Consider the following 16,674-nt stretch of genomic DNA (forward strand, 5'->3'; position numbering starts at 1 on the left):
TTGATGACCCACTTGGTATAATTGGTCGCCTCCATATTTAACCAATTCGGCTGTACCTCCATCGGCTCCTGGCAACTTATGATTTTTAAGCCGATGAATTGCACGGAGTGTTTGATCAATACTTGGTGGTGGCAGTATGTGTCCGTCGTCTTCAGTTGGCGGGACCTCCAATTCGCCGATGTTCATCAAAGTACTCAACCCATCGCTCCAGTATGCCCACTTTGTCGGAAATCAGATTTCCTTCTTTGTCTCGGCAGGATGAGCATCGAGGTGTATAAGGCTTCATCCTGCTGAATTGTTGTTGGTAAAACTTGCGCACCTGCTGCGGTTCCTCCCTGTACTTTTCGAGTTCACAGACCTGTTGGTTCCCCCAGGCTTCCTTTTGCCCTCTGTGAAGTCACTTCTCCGCTCGACGGAGTTCGTGATAAGTCTCCGCGCGTGCCCGCGTTCCTTGAGAATGGAACATCACTCGGTATGCAACATTCTTCTCTTCCGTTGCTAGCTTACATTCATCGTCAATCCAGCCGTTCCGACTCTTTTTTGCGGCTGGGGGCCAAGTATGTTTGTGGCCGTACTTATGATAATGTTCTTCAGGTGATTGTGAAGATTATTTGTTGATGCTTCATCTCCAGGATCTCTGTTGACTGCGGTTATTGCGACATCCATTTCCCTCTTATGGGTTTTGCGGAGGGCTGTGTTGTGGATGGCCTCAGTGTTAGCTCTCACCGGATTGTTAGAAGGGATTGTAGGTGGTGACGTAATTGCAGCTCGGAGCACCATGCTAACGAGATAGTCAATAGTCAATATTGGCCCCCTATATGTTCTGACATTCATCAAGGCTGAGAGGTGGCGGTGTTCGATCAACACGTGGTCAATTTGGTTGAAAGTGGTTTCATCTAGAGAGGCCCATGTATGTTTGTGGAGCGCTTTTCGCGCAAACCAGGTACTGCCAATAACCATTTGGTGTGACAGTGCTAATTGAATGATCCGCAGTCTGTTATCATTTGCTTTTTGATGTAAGCTATGGGAGCCAACGTATCGCCTGAATACGGGCTCCCTTCCTACTTGGCTTTTGAAATCCCTAAGTATGATTTTGATATCATATCTGGGACAGGCTTCGAGGGTTCGTTCTACTGCCTCGTAGAAGGTATCCTTTTCCGACGCTGCAGTCTCCTCTGTAGGGTCGTGAACGTTAATGAGATTTATATTTTCCAACTTGCCTCGCAAGCGCAGAGTGCATAGCCGTTCGCTTATGTTTTCAAAGCCGATAGCAGCAGGTGTCATTTTTTGGCTGACTAAGAAACCTACTCCGAACACATGGTTTACTGGATGGCCACTATAATATATGGTTTGACGGCTCTTCTTCAGGAAACCGGTCCCTGTCCAACGCATCTTCTGCAACGCTGTTACCATGTGGAGGTGGAGATAGGGTTTGGTAGTAGAGCTGTTGGTGTTGGTTCAGCAGGCGTTTCCCAGGTTTTATACTCCATCGTGGGAACCAATCCACGTTTCGCCCTGGAATCTATACTACCCTTTGACCGCCGCTACGCTACGCATATTAGTGGATTTAATTGGCAGTAAATATATGTAATTTCAGCAAACAGCAGTTCCGAGGGAAAAGTATTTCTGAAGAAATTAGCATCTTCTGGAAAATGTTCTACATCTTTTTTCTTATCATTGGGTCATATTCGCTGGAATATCAATTTTTCGTCAAAAGTTGAATATCTTCACGAAGTTAATATATATACTTACTCAAGTGATTTTTGCAGGCATCTGAAGCGTCTGAATCTTTTCGAGCATCTTTTAAATCTATCAATTTAGTCCCCTGATTATAATTGTAAATTAATTCTTTATTTTTATCCGCTGTCCCCAAAAGAAAAAGAAAAACTGGAAAAGTTTAATTAATTTGAATAACAGCAAACAAACTGGAAAGATGGCTTCGTATATCTGATACCTCGCTGAAAACCTTCATTGATGGTTTTTATGTCATAGTTTGCGGATTTGGTAGGAATAATGGATCGAGGTTAGGTGCTATTGAACTTTTAGCGGTTTATAAGCTACATTTGTATGTTCTTGCAGGGCGACGAAGAAACTTTTTCATGAAATCGTTGCCTTAAGATAGGGAGATTTTGAGGACTTTGGAATTTGAGGTGATGTCTGAAAGTCCATGATGTAATTAATGATATCAAAATAAAAAAACTTAAACATGTACATATGCATGTGTATCTTACGGTTTGATTTGAATCATTAAATAATTTAAGTAGCCTTGCTTGAAGGATTTTCTATATTGTAATAAGAACAAAACTTTGCATCACCTTATTCGGTCTCCATCATTTGTGGGAGAAAGGCATTCGATTGGGTTCACTTTTACTCTCCGTCCTTTACATAACCAGGGGGGCTCATTTATAAAATTCTAGTCATCTAGAAGTTGCATAATTTTTATAAGTATCTTCCCTATTGCTATGTATAGTGTGTACATATGTATCTATCCCGCTTTTTATCTTAAGATAATAGACAATGTCTCCTAACTGTAAAGGTGCTCAAATTTTTTTTTAAAAACAGTTCGAATATTGTGTTTTCGTCTGTTGACCATTTATCTTATTTCTATTTTATCTTTGGTCAGTAAATACTCAAATCTTTTGCTACTTGCTGAGCGGATAGTCGGACTTTCGCCTGCGTTTCTAAACCAGAAGTTATTATGTTCGTCAGAAAGTTATGTAAAATACTAACGCACGTCCCGCCCATATTTATCTGCATATCGTTCTTAGTGACCTGTAAGTTCTTAATATTTATATACAGTATAATATGTGCATATATTTATAAGTATTAAATTCTGATCTATTTCATATTGTGGTTTTTCAATCCAAGATTTCAGTTTGGTGTGTGGACAATGGATAAGTGAGTCACGAGAAGCTATTATAGTAGAATCAGCTAACTCGCCAGATTTCAAACTGAACAATTCAGTGACATGTGTTTGTCCGCCTGGTTTACCTGGGCCACCTGGACAAAAAGGTAATCGTGGGCCACCGGGCGTTCCTGGTAAACCAGGGCGAAAAGGGAAACCAGGACATCCAGGTGAACGTGGTCGACAAGGCTATCCAGGATTTCCAGGAATTCCAGGACTTAATGGTGAAGCAGGAGAACCAGGAGAGGAAGGTCATCCAGGATTGAACGGTGAACCCGGTTGCACGGGGTATCCAGGTAGACCGGGCCCAATGGGACCACCTGGAAATCCAGGTCCTGAAGGCCCTCCGGGTGTAATAGGAATACCGGGATATCCAGGCTTTTGTTCGTTTGATGAGTGGTTAGATAATTTATCCTCACGGGAAAGGAGGAAACTGTTACGCAAAATTAGAAAGAAATATAAGGGCTTGTGATAAATGTATGTATTTTTTTATTAAAGTTTGTTTCTTAAGTAAGTGCGGTTTTTTTTTATTTATGAGAAAATATCAACGGAAGAAGGTGGCCCACATGTTCAATGAAAGTAAAGTGACATATGGTATATTGCCTTTACCAGTTTTGATAAAGGAACTGAACAATAAAGGGATGTTGAATAGTCCTATAGGCACTTCGAAGACTTAGTAATCAGAAAAGTACATAAAAGTTGGTCAAAGGGCCAGGATGAGTCGATCTTAGAGAGGTTATCATAAATGTTAAAGTGATGGTAGAAGGATAGGGCTTTTGTTTCAAAGTAAAAGTGTGTGTCTTATGGTCGTGTGAACGACTTGCCTTCAAGGGAATACCGGAAGTATTGAGTTGCCAGGTACCTGGCGAGTAACTCAGAATCATAGGCTTTGCAGTTCTGTTGAGCAGAATTAAGCTGTTTGGAGAATAAACTCAACGGTTGCCAGATTTCATTTTTGATGAAGAGCAGCACCTACGGCAATGTCTGAATGTCAAATACGGCTTGGGGTGCATCTTGGTGAGGGAATGCCAGAAGTGTAGTATCTACCAACTGTTGCTTCTTCTTCTTTTCTTCAGCCTTTGTCCCGTTCACAAGCGGGAACGGCTCGTCCTGATCGGTTTCGCCATTTGGCTCTATCGAATGCCTGATCTGGGTGCAATCTCGAGGCTTTTAAATCCCCATCTAGCGTATCAAGCCACTGCTATTTCGGCTTGCCTTTTGGTCGTTTACCAGCGACTTCGATGTTCAGACCAATCTTGGCAAGTGAATTCTCATTAGCACGAATTGCGTGACCATACCATCGAAGACGCCTCTCCACGATCGGTGCAACTCCATAACGATCGCGAATATCCTCATTTCGGGTGTGATTCAAACGTGTCATGCCACTAGTCCAACGCAACATCTTCGTCTCCATCATCGCAAGACGTCGTTCATTGTCTTTTATAGTTGGCCAACACTCAAAACCATAAAGGGCGACATGAGGGACGACATTGCGGTAAATTTTAGATTTGAGACGATAGAGCTGGGAACGATTTCGCAGATAATCCCTCCATTTTTCGGGCATTCTCTTTGATGATCAGCGTGAGCCTCGCCACCTGCCAGAGGGAAGGAGAAAAACCCGCTTTCAGGCAAGCATTGACGGACCTTTGCAAGGATATCATCGGATCCTGGTTCTTTTTGGTTTTCATAAAGTTTACTTTTTCTTCTAACTCTTTTATGGAGACAAGTGAGTGCCAACGGGTTCCTATCAACCTCGTCGACCACGTGATGCCAGTAGTGAGCTTGGATTTGTTTATCGTGCTGCGAAGTTTCTTTTTAGCTAATCTGTACTCTAGAGAGATTCGCACTTCAAGCACGCCATTTTCTTTTCTCCAGGGGGTTTTAGCTAAAGTCCGAGGCGTAACTCCCTCAGCTCGGCAATTCGAACATGACTTCTCCCAAATAAAACGTTTCAAACGAGCTATCGAGACATTCTTGGGCGCGCCTTCGACATCGAGGGTAGAGTAGTATGGACCTCTCTCAAGAACTTTGTGGGTATCGTCGTATGGTGGCTGCACGGCCTTCAAGAGGGTTAAGTAGGACGAGATGCAGAACTTGCAACCAGGATAGATCGTCTTGCGCCATTATAGAGACCCTTAGCACCCTGCGTCTGGTGTAAAAAATCGCACCAGATGTTGAGGCTTCTTCAAGGACAGTTGAAGTTAGCAGCTCCGCAGGGTGCGATGTTCCTAGGGTCACAATGGTGAGGCAAATCCGCCGGATGCGGACACGTTCTTGGCATAAACTGCATCCACTGGCCCTTGGCGATTGCAATCAATGAGGTGCAATTGATTCTCGAGGTTAGAAAGGGAAACATGGCTGACTTAGCGCATTCTGCTCGACGTCAATAACGAAAACAAAGAGGAGTGGTGAGAGGGCGCTTCCCTGATGAACACCAACAGAGACACGAAGCGGTCTTGATACAGCCACCACACTTCGAACTTTACTTTTCGGATCGTGTTAGAGCAATTGAGCCCAGCGCACGAAATCTTCTGGCGCTAAGTGTTGTCGTAGAACATACCAGATGAGTTTGTGTGGCACACGGTCAAACGCTTTCTCTAGATCCACAAATCCAATGTAAAGAAGGCAATGTTTTTTCACGGTGTTGCTCCATGAGTAACCGCGCAGCGTGTACTGCGTCAGTAGCTCCGCAGTTCTTAATAAATCCGGCTTAGTTATTTCAACGATTTCACGAACATGGTTATTAAGAACGCTTTCAAAAATCTTCATGGTATGGAAAAGTAACCGGACTGGACGGTAATTTGAACATTTTGGTGGACTACCTTTTGTTTCCCATATTGGAATAGTGGTAGTTTCTTGCCGGTCAGATGGTGTTCTTCCACATTGTTGGGTCCTAACTCTTCGCTTTCCAGAGGTCGGATCTGATGTCGTCAGGACCTGTGGCTTTCCCCGACTTCATTCGTTTTATTGCCTCCTCGACTTCAGTTGCGCTGACATGAAGGTCCTGGGGGTATAACATGAGTGGCTGCCGAGTAGGCATAATCCCAGGGTCCTCTTCGTACACGAATTGATTTTGAGGCCACAATCAGAGCCCCGCCTTGGCTGGCACAGCGGTACTGGTTTATACTGAGTGCAAGCTTAACATTTATACCAGTGGATATAAGGTCTATCTAGCACCCTCTGCCGCAACTAAGGAGTAGCGCACCCGCGTTGTACAGCGCAACTCCAGTGAGTTTGAGTTCCAAGGAGCTCTGCCCGCGATGTAGGCATAACCATAACCATTATGAACTCGCATAAGGGGGCCACTCCAGATCAGTCAGATCGCCCTCCTCGAGTACGTGGGGACAGTAAGTTGCGCTGACAGGTGGAACTGCTCCATATGTCGGAAATGATTGTGGAAGTGGAGGATGAGCAAATTCCTCAGTCGAAATCTGCTCGAAGTATTCTTGCCATCTATCCGTTGCGGCTCGACGGTTGGTAAGCAACAACAGCAGTTCTTGTCAGAAGTATTCGATATCCTGTGTGCGTTCGTTTCGGTTTTTGGCAAGTCGATACAGATCTCTCTCGCCATCCCGAGTGTCCAGTTTATCGTAAAGATTTTTATAATGGTCCGTTCGGGTGACAGCGATCGCTCTCTTTGCTTTCGGTTGGCATTCTTATAAATTTGCTAATTAGCCAGCGTTTTATAGTCGAGAAACTTGTGGTAGAGGCGTTTCTTTTCACGGACCTTCAATTGAACATCGTCATTCCAAAGCCAATTATCTCAGTTGATGTACCGCTTACCTGGCTTGGTTACCCAGAGGGTAGCAAAGGCTACTTTGTGGATCGTGTTTTTCATTTGGTTCCACGATTCTTCCATATTCGTAATAGTTGATAATCGCGTAAGTGAGATCATTCCCTTTTTCTTCTCACGAATCGCCACCGCTGCTTTATCGGTGGCTTTTTGTCCGGATAGCTGATTGGTTAGAGCACAAGGCTGTCGTACGAAAGGTCATGGTTCAAATCTCACAGGTGGCAGTGGAATTTGAATCGTGATTTGACGTCGGATATCAATCCACTCAGCTGTGAATGAGTACCTGAGTCAAATCAGGATAATTATCTCCGGCGAGCGCAATGCTGACCACATTGCCTCCTACAGTGTATTGTAGTGTACCGTTGCGGTCTTGAATGAAGTGCTCTAACACACTTTAAGGCCCTGATCCAATACGGATTGTTGCGCTAACGATTATTATTATTATTTTTGTGCAGGACGTCAATCAACGGCCGATGCTGAGGTGCTGTGGCCTCACAGAGGACGGATTTGTAATCAGAGACGGTGGTAAAATGTTTATTACCACTATAAAATGTAGGAAGATGAGACAATCGTTTGATGAACCATGTATTCATAAGTATAAGGTCATGGGTGTCCGCAAAATCAATTATACGCTTGCCAGCCTCATTGTGCGCTTCGAAACCCTTTCCCCCATGGCACCTGTTATCCAGCACCTGTCTGCCTATTCACCCACATGACCATTAAGGTCGCCTGCAATGATGAAATAATCGTCAGCTAGCACGTTACAAGTCATTTCATTGAGAAGTTGCCAGAAGGCATCTTTCTTGGTATCAGGTCGACCTGTATGTGGTGCGTACGCGGTGAAGAAGTGAATAGTGCGATTAGCTGATATAATGGTCAGCTTCATCAGCCGATCATCAAATCGTTCAACTTCTTTAATGGCATCACGGAAACCCTTGAGTGTGTGGGCTACCAAAATAGAGAAGTATAGCCACTTTTACCGCGTTCACGTTGAAAGTCGCAGCTTTTGACGCCAGATCATCGGGTTTCTTGCAGAGCGCAGATATCAATGCGCCTTTTCCGAAGGGCTCTTGCGAGTTTCTCGGTTTTTCCAGTTAAGGTGCCAACATTTAGCGTGCAGACACGTATTTGTTTTTGTCGGACTAACTTACTTACGTCCTGACACCGTCCATGCGTGAAGAACCTTTGCCCATTTCTTAACAGGACCGGGGTTCGTCCTGCCACGTCCACTGAAGTGGACGCCTTAGCATTTTTCCGAGGCTTGTTACTCGATCCGATCATCTTGTTTCTAACGACATTGGATGCATTTTCTTGGTCGGCCTGTCGCGGGACAGGTCATCAAGAGAGATCAGGTAGGATTTAGCATAGTGGAATAACTCCAACTATACTCTACTTATCTCTTTACTTGATCTCAGCATTTTATTTTTGTTTTACTGAGGATAGTTCGAAGTATGTTGTCTCAAACCCTCCTTCTTTGCTTGGGTTTGGGACCAGCATACTATGTTAGTAGCATCTAGGATATTACTATGGCAGCTCCAAGGTTAGTCTTGAAGTACAATAAACATTTAACCGGAATACACAGCGAATCTCCAATCTGACTAAAAGTTATTTTCCGATTTGTTTTACTTCTTCAAATTTGTAAAGTTGAAGCAAGGGAATTGGAATGGAAGCTTCCCCATAAATTGAGTTATTAGTTCTTATGATTTCTCTGCACCTTTCTAGACAAACCACTATAATAACCATGGCGCCATAACACCAAAATTTCTATGAAGCTTACTGTGGTTTTGTATCATATGCGTATCTTGAAATCCCAAAGCTCCCCCACATTTATCAACAGAATTTTACCAAACTCAGCTCAAGATTCTACCAATGTATCTTGCATATTTTTCGGCAAAAACACGTATGACAAATGTGAGGAATCTCTTTGATGCTGAGGAAGATTGGATGGCAGATGTATGTATCTAAATAAGCACTCTGCACGCCAGTGCTATTGTTATAGGAAACAACAAAGCATAAATACGACAATCAACTATTTATTGGTTATTACTCCCCAAAAGCCAAAGATCGAGTTCTCATTACAACTCACTTGGCTGTGGGTGTACTCCGGATCAAACCCTGACTCAATTGAGTTGCTCGCCCATTGCGATTATAATGAGATCAACCTACGACAAATCAAAACGTGAAATCCCTTCCTGGGCAATCTGCAAATTATTTCTATAAATCATAAACTATTGCTCGTCCCCACCTTCCGAAGCCAACCCGTTCTGATTGTTGTCACAGATTCATTACTGCCGGTCCCAGTTAGGCAATACCATGCGCTTACATAAAATGTGCATAAAATTATCAAAGGTATCAAGTGTCGAATTCGCGACCCTTAAATTATCTAATTCGAAACTTTTTCCTTTTCTCGGAGCAGTTTATTTTTATTGGCACAAGGAGGAGGGTCCCACATTTTCAATAATAGCGGTACCTGGGAAATATTTCAGTGGAGCCTGGAAAATGAAATTTCGTCACAAATCTGCAATTAAAACGCCCCCATCTTGTAACGGTTTAGGATTTTCGTGTTTACAGGGGACCAGCCAGGTATCTTAGGATGTTTTATGTGTGACTTAAACAGTCACTTCGTCACTAGCGAAAAAGATTTGAAATCGTTTGGTGGTTTGGTGTCTTGAAACTAAAATGACTTTGTCACGGCGCCACCCACAACTCGGGTTCGGGTTGAACTTTTTCGCTTGATTCCGTTGCAATTGCGCAAAGTGCAATTTAGAGATACTTTTCAAGTGTGAACAGTGAGTTGAGAGAATGTTTGGATGATGTTGCCGGTTTGTGGATGAGATTGGTCAGTGTGGATCAGTACGTTTAGGGAGGTCATACAGAACGCCGTGCATAGTGCGGCTCCATTCAAATCTGAACACTTTCAAATGCTTGGAGAACCCTTTGCACAGCTTCAAAATAAACGTGAAGAATGCATCCCAGGTGAAATAAATTTTGTACCCATTGTAGTATAAGATTTTTACACTAAGCACGGATATCACATGGAACAGAAAAAGATTCTTAGCGGTACCACGCGGCAAGTGTGTCGACTTGGAATATGACTTAGAGCCCCGTTTTTATGTAAATTCGAACCTTTCGAACTGCGGCTAGAACGCCTTCTGTCACAGTTTTGGCATGCACATTTATTTCATAAATGTTTTTCCCAGGCTTTGTGCATTTATCGCGTCACTGATTTGCATACTTGCATCGGACGGTGTTTGTGTACAAAGTGATGACAGCAAAAACGAAGCTGCATTATAGAAAATGCATTTCATGCTATCGCTTCGGTGTGCATTGAATAATTCACATTTCAAGTAATTGAGTGGCACTTGGTTATGGTGTGAAAGTTTAAAAAGTATTGTTGAGGTTTATAGCCAAGTATAAGATATTTATAGATCAGGGAGTTACCGTCTTTGGCGTGAAAACAAGTAGCAATTCATTAAGGATACAGTGAGGCAAAAATAGCACAAGTTAAGGATTTTTTGTTCTTAGTTACCGTAATAAGATTAAAGTTGCATAATTTGGCAAGTCTTCACACGACCTCCTCGCGGTGGCCGCTGGAAACGGTCTTCGGACGGCCAAGGGTATCTAGGGCGGGGTTGAGAGTAGACTCACCCAACTGACGAGGATCATGTGTTAGGGACAAATGGATCTGGACGGTGATGAACCGAAGTATAAGGTGCTATTTTCTGAGGGTTTATACTGGACACTACACGGGACTAACAACGGGGCAAACTGGTCCTCCAGGTTGGGGGTTGCGTGACGTGCGCTCCCTGTATAGAGATGGAGCTGCCAAGCAGCTAGCCGATACCCTGGCCCAATATAAGGCTGATGTAACAGTGGTGCAGGGGATGCGCTGGAAAGGGTCCGGTTTCCTGGAAAAGAGTCGCTACACCATATATTATAGTGGCCATCCAGTAAACCATGTGCTTGGAGTAGGTTTCTTCATCATTATCAACGGAGCAACAACTGGTATCCGGTCCAGGTCTGACTTATTAAGCAGCTCCAGACATCCCGGTTTTGCGTCGAAGTCCACCAATTCGATAATGTCTAAAAGCTGTCTGGCGTCCTGACCAAAACCAACGTTCCATCTCAGGTAGGGTCTGCCTCGCCTTCTTTTTCTACCATAGATAGACTTTGCGGGCTGGATGATCCTCATCCATACGTATTAAGTGATCTGCCCACCATAACCTATTGTGCCGGCTTTTATCCACAACCGGAAGGTCATGGTATCGCTCATAGATTTCGTCGTTATGTAGGCTACGGAATCGTCCATCCTCATGTAGGGGGCCAAAAATTCTTCGGAGGATTCTTCTCTCGAACTCGGCCAAGAGTTCGCAATTCTTTTTGCTAAGAACCCAAGTCTCCGAGGAATACATGTGGACTGGCAAGATCATTGTCTTGTACAGTAAGAGCCTTGACCCTATGGTGAGACGTTTTGAGCGGAACAGTTTTTGTAAGCTGAAATAGGCTCTGTTGGCTGACAACAACCGTGCGTGGATTTCATCATTGTAGCTGTTATCGGTTGTGATTTTCGACCCTAGATAGAAGAAATTATCAACGGTCTCAAAGTTGTAGTCTCCTATCTTTATTATTCCCGTTTGACCAGTGCGTTTTGATGTTGTTGGTTGGTTGGTTTTTGGTACTTACGTTGCCACCATATACTTTGTGTTCAGCCCAAGATCTCGCGCCGCCTGCTTGACTTGGATGAAGGCATTTTCTACGTCTCGGGTGGTTTTTCCCATGATGTCGATATCATCAGCATAGGCCCGTAGTTGGGTGGACTTGAAGAGGATCGTATCTCTTGCATTTACCTCAGCATCACGGTTCACTTTCTCGAGGGCCAGGTTATAGAGGACGCATGATAGGGCATCCCGTTGTCGTAGACCGTTGATCCTGCTGCTTTCATCTGGCCTCGCACATTGGTCAGGGTCATCCTAATCTCTCTTAGCAATTTCGTCGGGATACCGAATTCTCTCATGGCCGTGTACAGTTTTACCCTGTCTTTGCTATCATAGGCAACTTTAAAATCGATGAAGAGATGGTACAACTGATGTCCATATTCTAACAGTTTTTCAACGCTTGCCGCAGAGAGAAAATATCGTCTGTTGCTGATTTGCCTGGCGTGAAGCCTCTATGGTATGAGCCAATGATGTTCTCGACGTATGGGGCTATCCGGTCTAGCAAGATAGCAGAGAATATCTTATAGATGGTACTCATCAACGTGATACCTCGATAATTGTTGCACTGTGCGATATATCCCTTTTTATGTACAGGGTGCGGCAGCATAACTTCCTTTTTTCAAAACTCAATAAAAACTATTGTATGCTTCGGAAAATATTTATTTAGTTTTTATAATGTAGGTACATGTCTAAAGTTTTTAATTACATTGTTTTGATGATCAAATCTGTTAGGTGACGTTCCCCATTCTCCATAAATTGCGTAAACCGATTTCTGGCGTTTGTCATGACTCTTGTTAGCATAGCAGGTGTTATGTTGGCAATTTCTTCTTGGATGTTGGTCTTCAAATCTGGTAGGGTTCTTGGACGTTTCACATAAACACGGGATTTCAATAAACCCCATAGAAAAAAATCACAAGGGGACAGATCGGGAGAGCGTGCCGGCCATTCCAAATCGCCTCTAATTGAGATAAGGCGCTCTAGAAAGTGTTCCCTCAAAACAGCCATCGATGCTCTTGAAGTGTGTGCTGTTGCACCGTCTTGTTGGAACCAAGTGTCCCCCAAATCCAAATTTTCTAGCCGTGGGAAAAAAAATTCTGTAGCATGTTTACATACCGGTCCGAATTCACTGTCACTGTAACCTCATTTTCCTCAAAAAACCAGGGACCAATAATTCCAGCTGAGGAAATTGCACACCACACTGTGACTTTGGGTGAATGCAAAGGCTTTTGATGCAATTCTCGAGGGTTGGTGTCAGCCCAGTAGCGCATGTTTTGTTTGTTAACCGACCCACACAAATGAAAATGGGCTTCATCGCTAAAAAAAACAATAGCACCCTCGGGAACGACATCAAGAAGAAGCTCACACGCGTTCATCCGAGAATTGAAGTCACGTTCTGAAAGTTCCTGCACTATCGCCATCTTATAGGGATGAAAATGAAGATCATCACAAAGAATTCTTCTCACAGAAGGATCGGATAGTCCAAGGGCAGATGCGTGTTTGCGCGCAGAACGCCGTGGCGATCGCAACATTGACGCTCTCACTGCTTCAATGTTCTCAGGTGATCTAAGGGGCCGAGGGACTCCAGTTCTTCCTTTTGTCGCACTTGCAGTTTGGCTGAATGTAGTGACCCATGTAACAATTGATTTGCGGTCTGGGACGGGAGCCAACTGGGCTAAATTAAAGCAATTCCGAAATGCACGCTGTGTTGCAATAACTGAACATCCGCTTGAAAAGTAAACCTCAACGGCAAAGGCACGCTCCTCCCCCACTATTTCAACGCATGATGGCGACTGAACCGTGCCGGGACAAAACTTTACAGTATCCCCTCTTGAACGAGACCACTAGCGCTCCGCTATGACATCAACTAACTGAGTGGCGCGCATTTTAAGAAAGGAAGTTATGCTGCCGCACCCTGTATGAGGCAGGTAATGCCTCTTTGCAGTCGTTAGGCATTGATTCGCTGTCCCACACCTTGAGTACAAGTTGAAACACTTGGTGTAATTGATCGCCTCCATATTTAACCAATTCGGCTGTAATTCAATGGGCTCCTCGCGACTTATGATTTTGAAGCCGATGAATTACACGGACTGTCTCTTCTATACTTGGTGGTGGCAGTACTTGTCCGTCTTCTCCAGTTGGCGGAACCTCCAACTCGCCGATGTTCTGGTTGTTCCGTAGTTCATCAAAGTACTCAACCCATCGCTCCAATATGCCCATTCTGTCGGAAATCAAATTTCCATTATCCTGCCAATGAGATAGTGATCCGAGTCTACACCGGCCCTCCTATATGTTCTGACATTTATTAAGGCTGAATTGTCGCGGCGTTCGATTAACACGGGGTTAACTTGGTTGAAAATGGTCCCATCTGGAGAGGCCCATATATGTTTGTGGACCGCTTTCCGCGCAAACCAGATGCAACTATTTCGTGTGACGCTGTTAATTGAATAATCCGCAGTCCATTATCATTTGTACTTTGATACAGGCTATGGGATCCAACATATCGCCTGAATACGGGCTCCGTTCCTACTTGGCTGTTAAAATCCCCAAGTATGATTTTGATATCAGATCTGGGAGAGGCTTCGAGGGTTCGTTCTACTGCCTCGTAGAAGGTATCCTTCTCCGACTCTGCAGTCTCCTCTGTAGGACGTGAACGTTAATGAGGCTTATATTTGTCAATTTGACCCGCAAGCGCAGAGTGCATAGCCATTCGCTTATGTTTTCAAAGCCAATAACAGCAGGTTTGATTTTTTGGCGGAGTAAGAAACCTACTCCGAGCGCATGATTTACTGGATGGCCACTATAATATATGGTGTAGTGACTCTTCCCTAGGAAACCGATCCCTGTCCAACGCATCTCCTGTAACGCTGTTACATCAGCCCTATATTGGGACAGGATATCGGCTAGCTGCTTGGCACTCCATCTCTACACAGGGAGTGCAGGTTCCATGAGAAAATGTGCAAATCGTTATTCCGTTTTCGTTGCTGGGCTCGTCGTTGTGTTATCCGCCCAGTCCGAGGCTCTTGTTGTGGTTTCGTAACAAATTGTTTTCCGTGTGGGGTTGTCAGCTCTACCGAACCCCCAACCTTGAAGACCAGTTGGTAGAATTCGTCCCATTTTTAGGCGCGGGAGACTCGCCTTCATTCTTCCGCCTGCAGCTTTTCGTTAAGAAAGAGCTCCCAGCGGTCACCACGTGGAGGTGGAGATAGGGTTTGGTAGTAGAGCTATTGGTGTTGGTTCAGCAGGCGTTTCCCAGGTTTTATGCTCCATCACGGGTGCCAATCCACGTTTCTTTCCGGAACCTATACTGTTCTTTAACCACCAACGTGGTCCTTTTTGGGAACATGTTATCTGGCTGACGCTTTCTCTAAGGTCTATGAGCTCCGTATCGGATTCGACCTTCTCGAGGAAATCGCTGTCCTGTCGAGATGATGATTATTTCGGTCTGTAATCTTCTTTTACGTGCCGCACTTTTTTCGCCATAGTTGACTTGGAGAGGGATCACAGGATCGTTGAGCTCCTTCTGAATGGATGAAACACTAGTTTATGCGACATTTCCCGACCAGATGTTGTCCATCACTATGAGTTGATGATTGACCTATCTGTGAAGTATTTTTCCGTGTTTTTAAGACAGGAGTGCTTGGGAGTGATGTACTTCTGCAAAGGTGGCCCAGTACCGAGGCACTGCACTTATCCTTACGAAGGGAATAAGAGACCTGGCAATTCCGTATAGGCCTGCCTGTCTGTCACATTCGACTTACTGAAAAATGGCTGAACCAATTGTTATCAAATTTGCGGAAAAGGTGTCGTCTTTACGTATAGTGTGGCGCCTTTTTGTGTTGAGTTTGAAGGGGGGAGGGGGGGGGGGGTTCTCTATACATGCGAAAGGGCGAATTTAAATCTTTTTCACAGAATATGGTCGTGTGGGGTATCAAATGAAAGGGCTCAATTAGTGTTTTTTGAAACTGATCTCATTTCCGCTATTCCGACTTGTTATGTTTTTAAGTTGCTTTATTTATGAATTTGAAGAAATAACGGTTGCACCTCGTTCTGCCTGATATTATGGGATCTGAAGCGTCTTTTTAAGACTACAAATTTCTTTGGCTTTCTGCAGGAGAGTATAATATTTGCAAAGTATTCTTTACCTATCAGTGGTAAAATAAGAATAGAAGTAAACACATTCTGTATCTTCTACTTTGATCGGTAACACTTACTTGCAATTGTATTGTATCTAATATCTTTCTTACTTACTCCGCAACTAATTAAAATGTGCATACTTGGACTCTATCTTTGGCTCGAGTCCGACAGACCAGGTGCTGAAAGCTGTCGGAATTGTTGCGATTCATTGCTTCGAGGTATGTAATTGAAAAGTTCGCTATCGAAGGTGATGATGAGTTCTCTTATTTACAAGCAGATGTGGAGAAACCCTCGGAAATGAGGTAGAGATTGCCTCGAACGGCGTTCACATCGAATGTCCCATGACGTGTACAAGTGACAAGGATGATAAATGAAAATTAATTTTCTCGAGCTGGTACCTGTGGTTGAAACACCGTACAATTCGCGGTGAAGGTGTCATGTAAAACAATAGTCTGAGAAAGTTTGGAAAGGTCCTTCAAGGGTGGAGTTAGCATCTTTAATTAACCTCTGAAGATTAGATTGATCTCAATTGTTTTGAATGGAAGGTACTGAGCAGCTGCCAATCCGATTCACTCGGTTTATTTTTTAATTACACTTTATTTGGAGAAGCGCGACTAGATACTCGTGATTAGCCCGATAGCTGCAACCAACTGTGACTTATATCCGAAGCTAAGAAGATGGACCGACTTTGTACTCACGACAAAAGAATGGTTATCAGTATCTGACTTCTGGTGTTATCCATATTGATTCTCAGGATTATTGCTTTAAATAGGCGCAGTATTTTATTAAAACAAATAGCATTAACGGGTACCAATCCCCAAGAAATAATTTACATCTACTTCAATGTTGAATACTGCATTATGAAATAAGAACTCTCCTCTAAGATATTATAAGTATCAATTAAAAATTTTCTCACACTTTTATAACAAAAACAGCCCGACTAATGATTAATGGTGGTGTTCGTCGTGAAGTTACTATCTTAATTACAATGTTATGTGCTTCCACAAAAATTTACGAAGTTTCTAATGTAATTAAAATGAGTGGCAAAAACATGCTTCGAAACTTAGTAAACCAAAAAAAGGCACTCACTTACTGTGTGCAGTTGCAACATCATTGCAAGCCATTAA

The 16,674-nt window shown here is 43.6% G+C and overlaps 1 protein-coding gene across 1 annotated transcript; it reads left to right on the plus strand.

Moving 5' to 3' along the window:
• Positions 1–2,658: 2,658 nt before the first annotated feature.
• LOC119659871 (cuticle collagen 2C-like) lies at positions 2,659–3,419 on the plus strand. Its single transcript, XM_038068189.1, has 2 exons — positions 2,659–2,774; positions 2,869–3,419. The coding sequence occupies exons 1-2, from the start codon at positions 2,699–2,701 to the stop codon at positions 3,375–3,377; spliced, it is 585 nt and encodes a 194-aa protein (XP_037924117.1). The 5' UTR covers positions 2,659–2,698; the 3' UTR covers positions 3,378–3,419.
• The last annotated feature ends 13,255 nt before the right edge of the window (positions 3,420–16,674 follow it).

This window comes from Hermetia illucens, chromosome 6 (assembly GCF_905115235.1).
Source record: "Hermetia illucens chromosome 6, iHerIll2.2.curated.20191125, whole genome shotgun sequence".
Classification (NCBI taxonomy): domain Eukaryota; kingdom Metazoa; phylum Arthropoda; class Insecta; order Diptera; family Stratiomyidae; genus Hermetia; species Hermetia illucens.

Excerpts from the sequence above, each read along its gene's own strand:
- LOC119659871 (XM_038068189.1), top strand. The coding sequence starts at position 2,699 with ATGTTCGTCAGAAAGTTATGTAAAATACTAACGCACGTCCCGCCCATA. Across the intron at positions 2,775-2,868 it reads CATATCGTTCTTAGTGACCT|ATTTCAGTTTGGTGTGTGGA; the intron begins GTAAGTTCTTAA and ends TTTCAATCCAAG.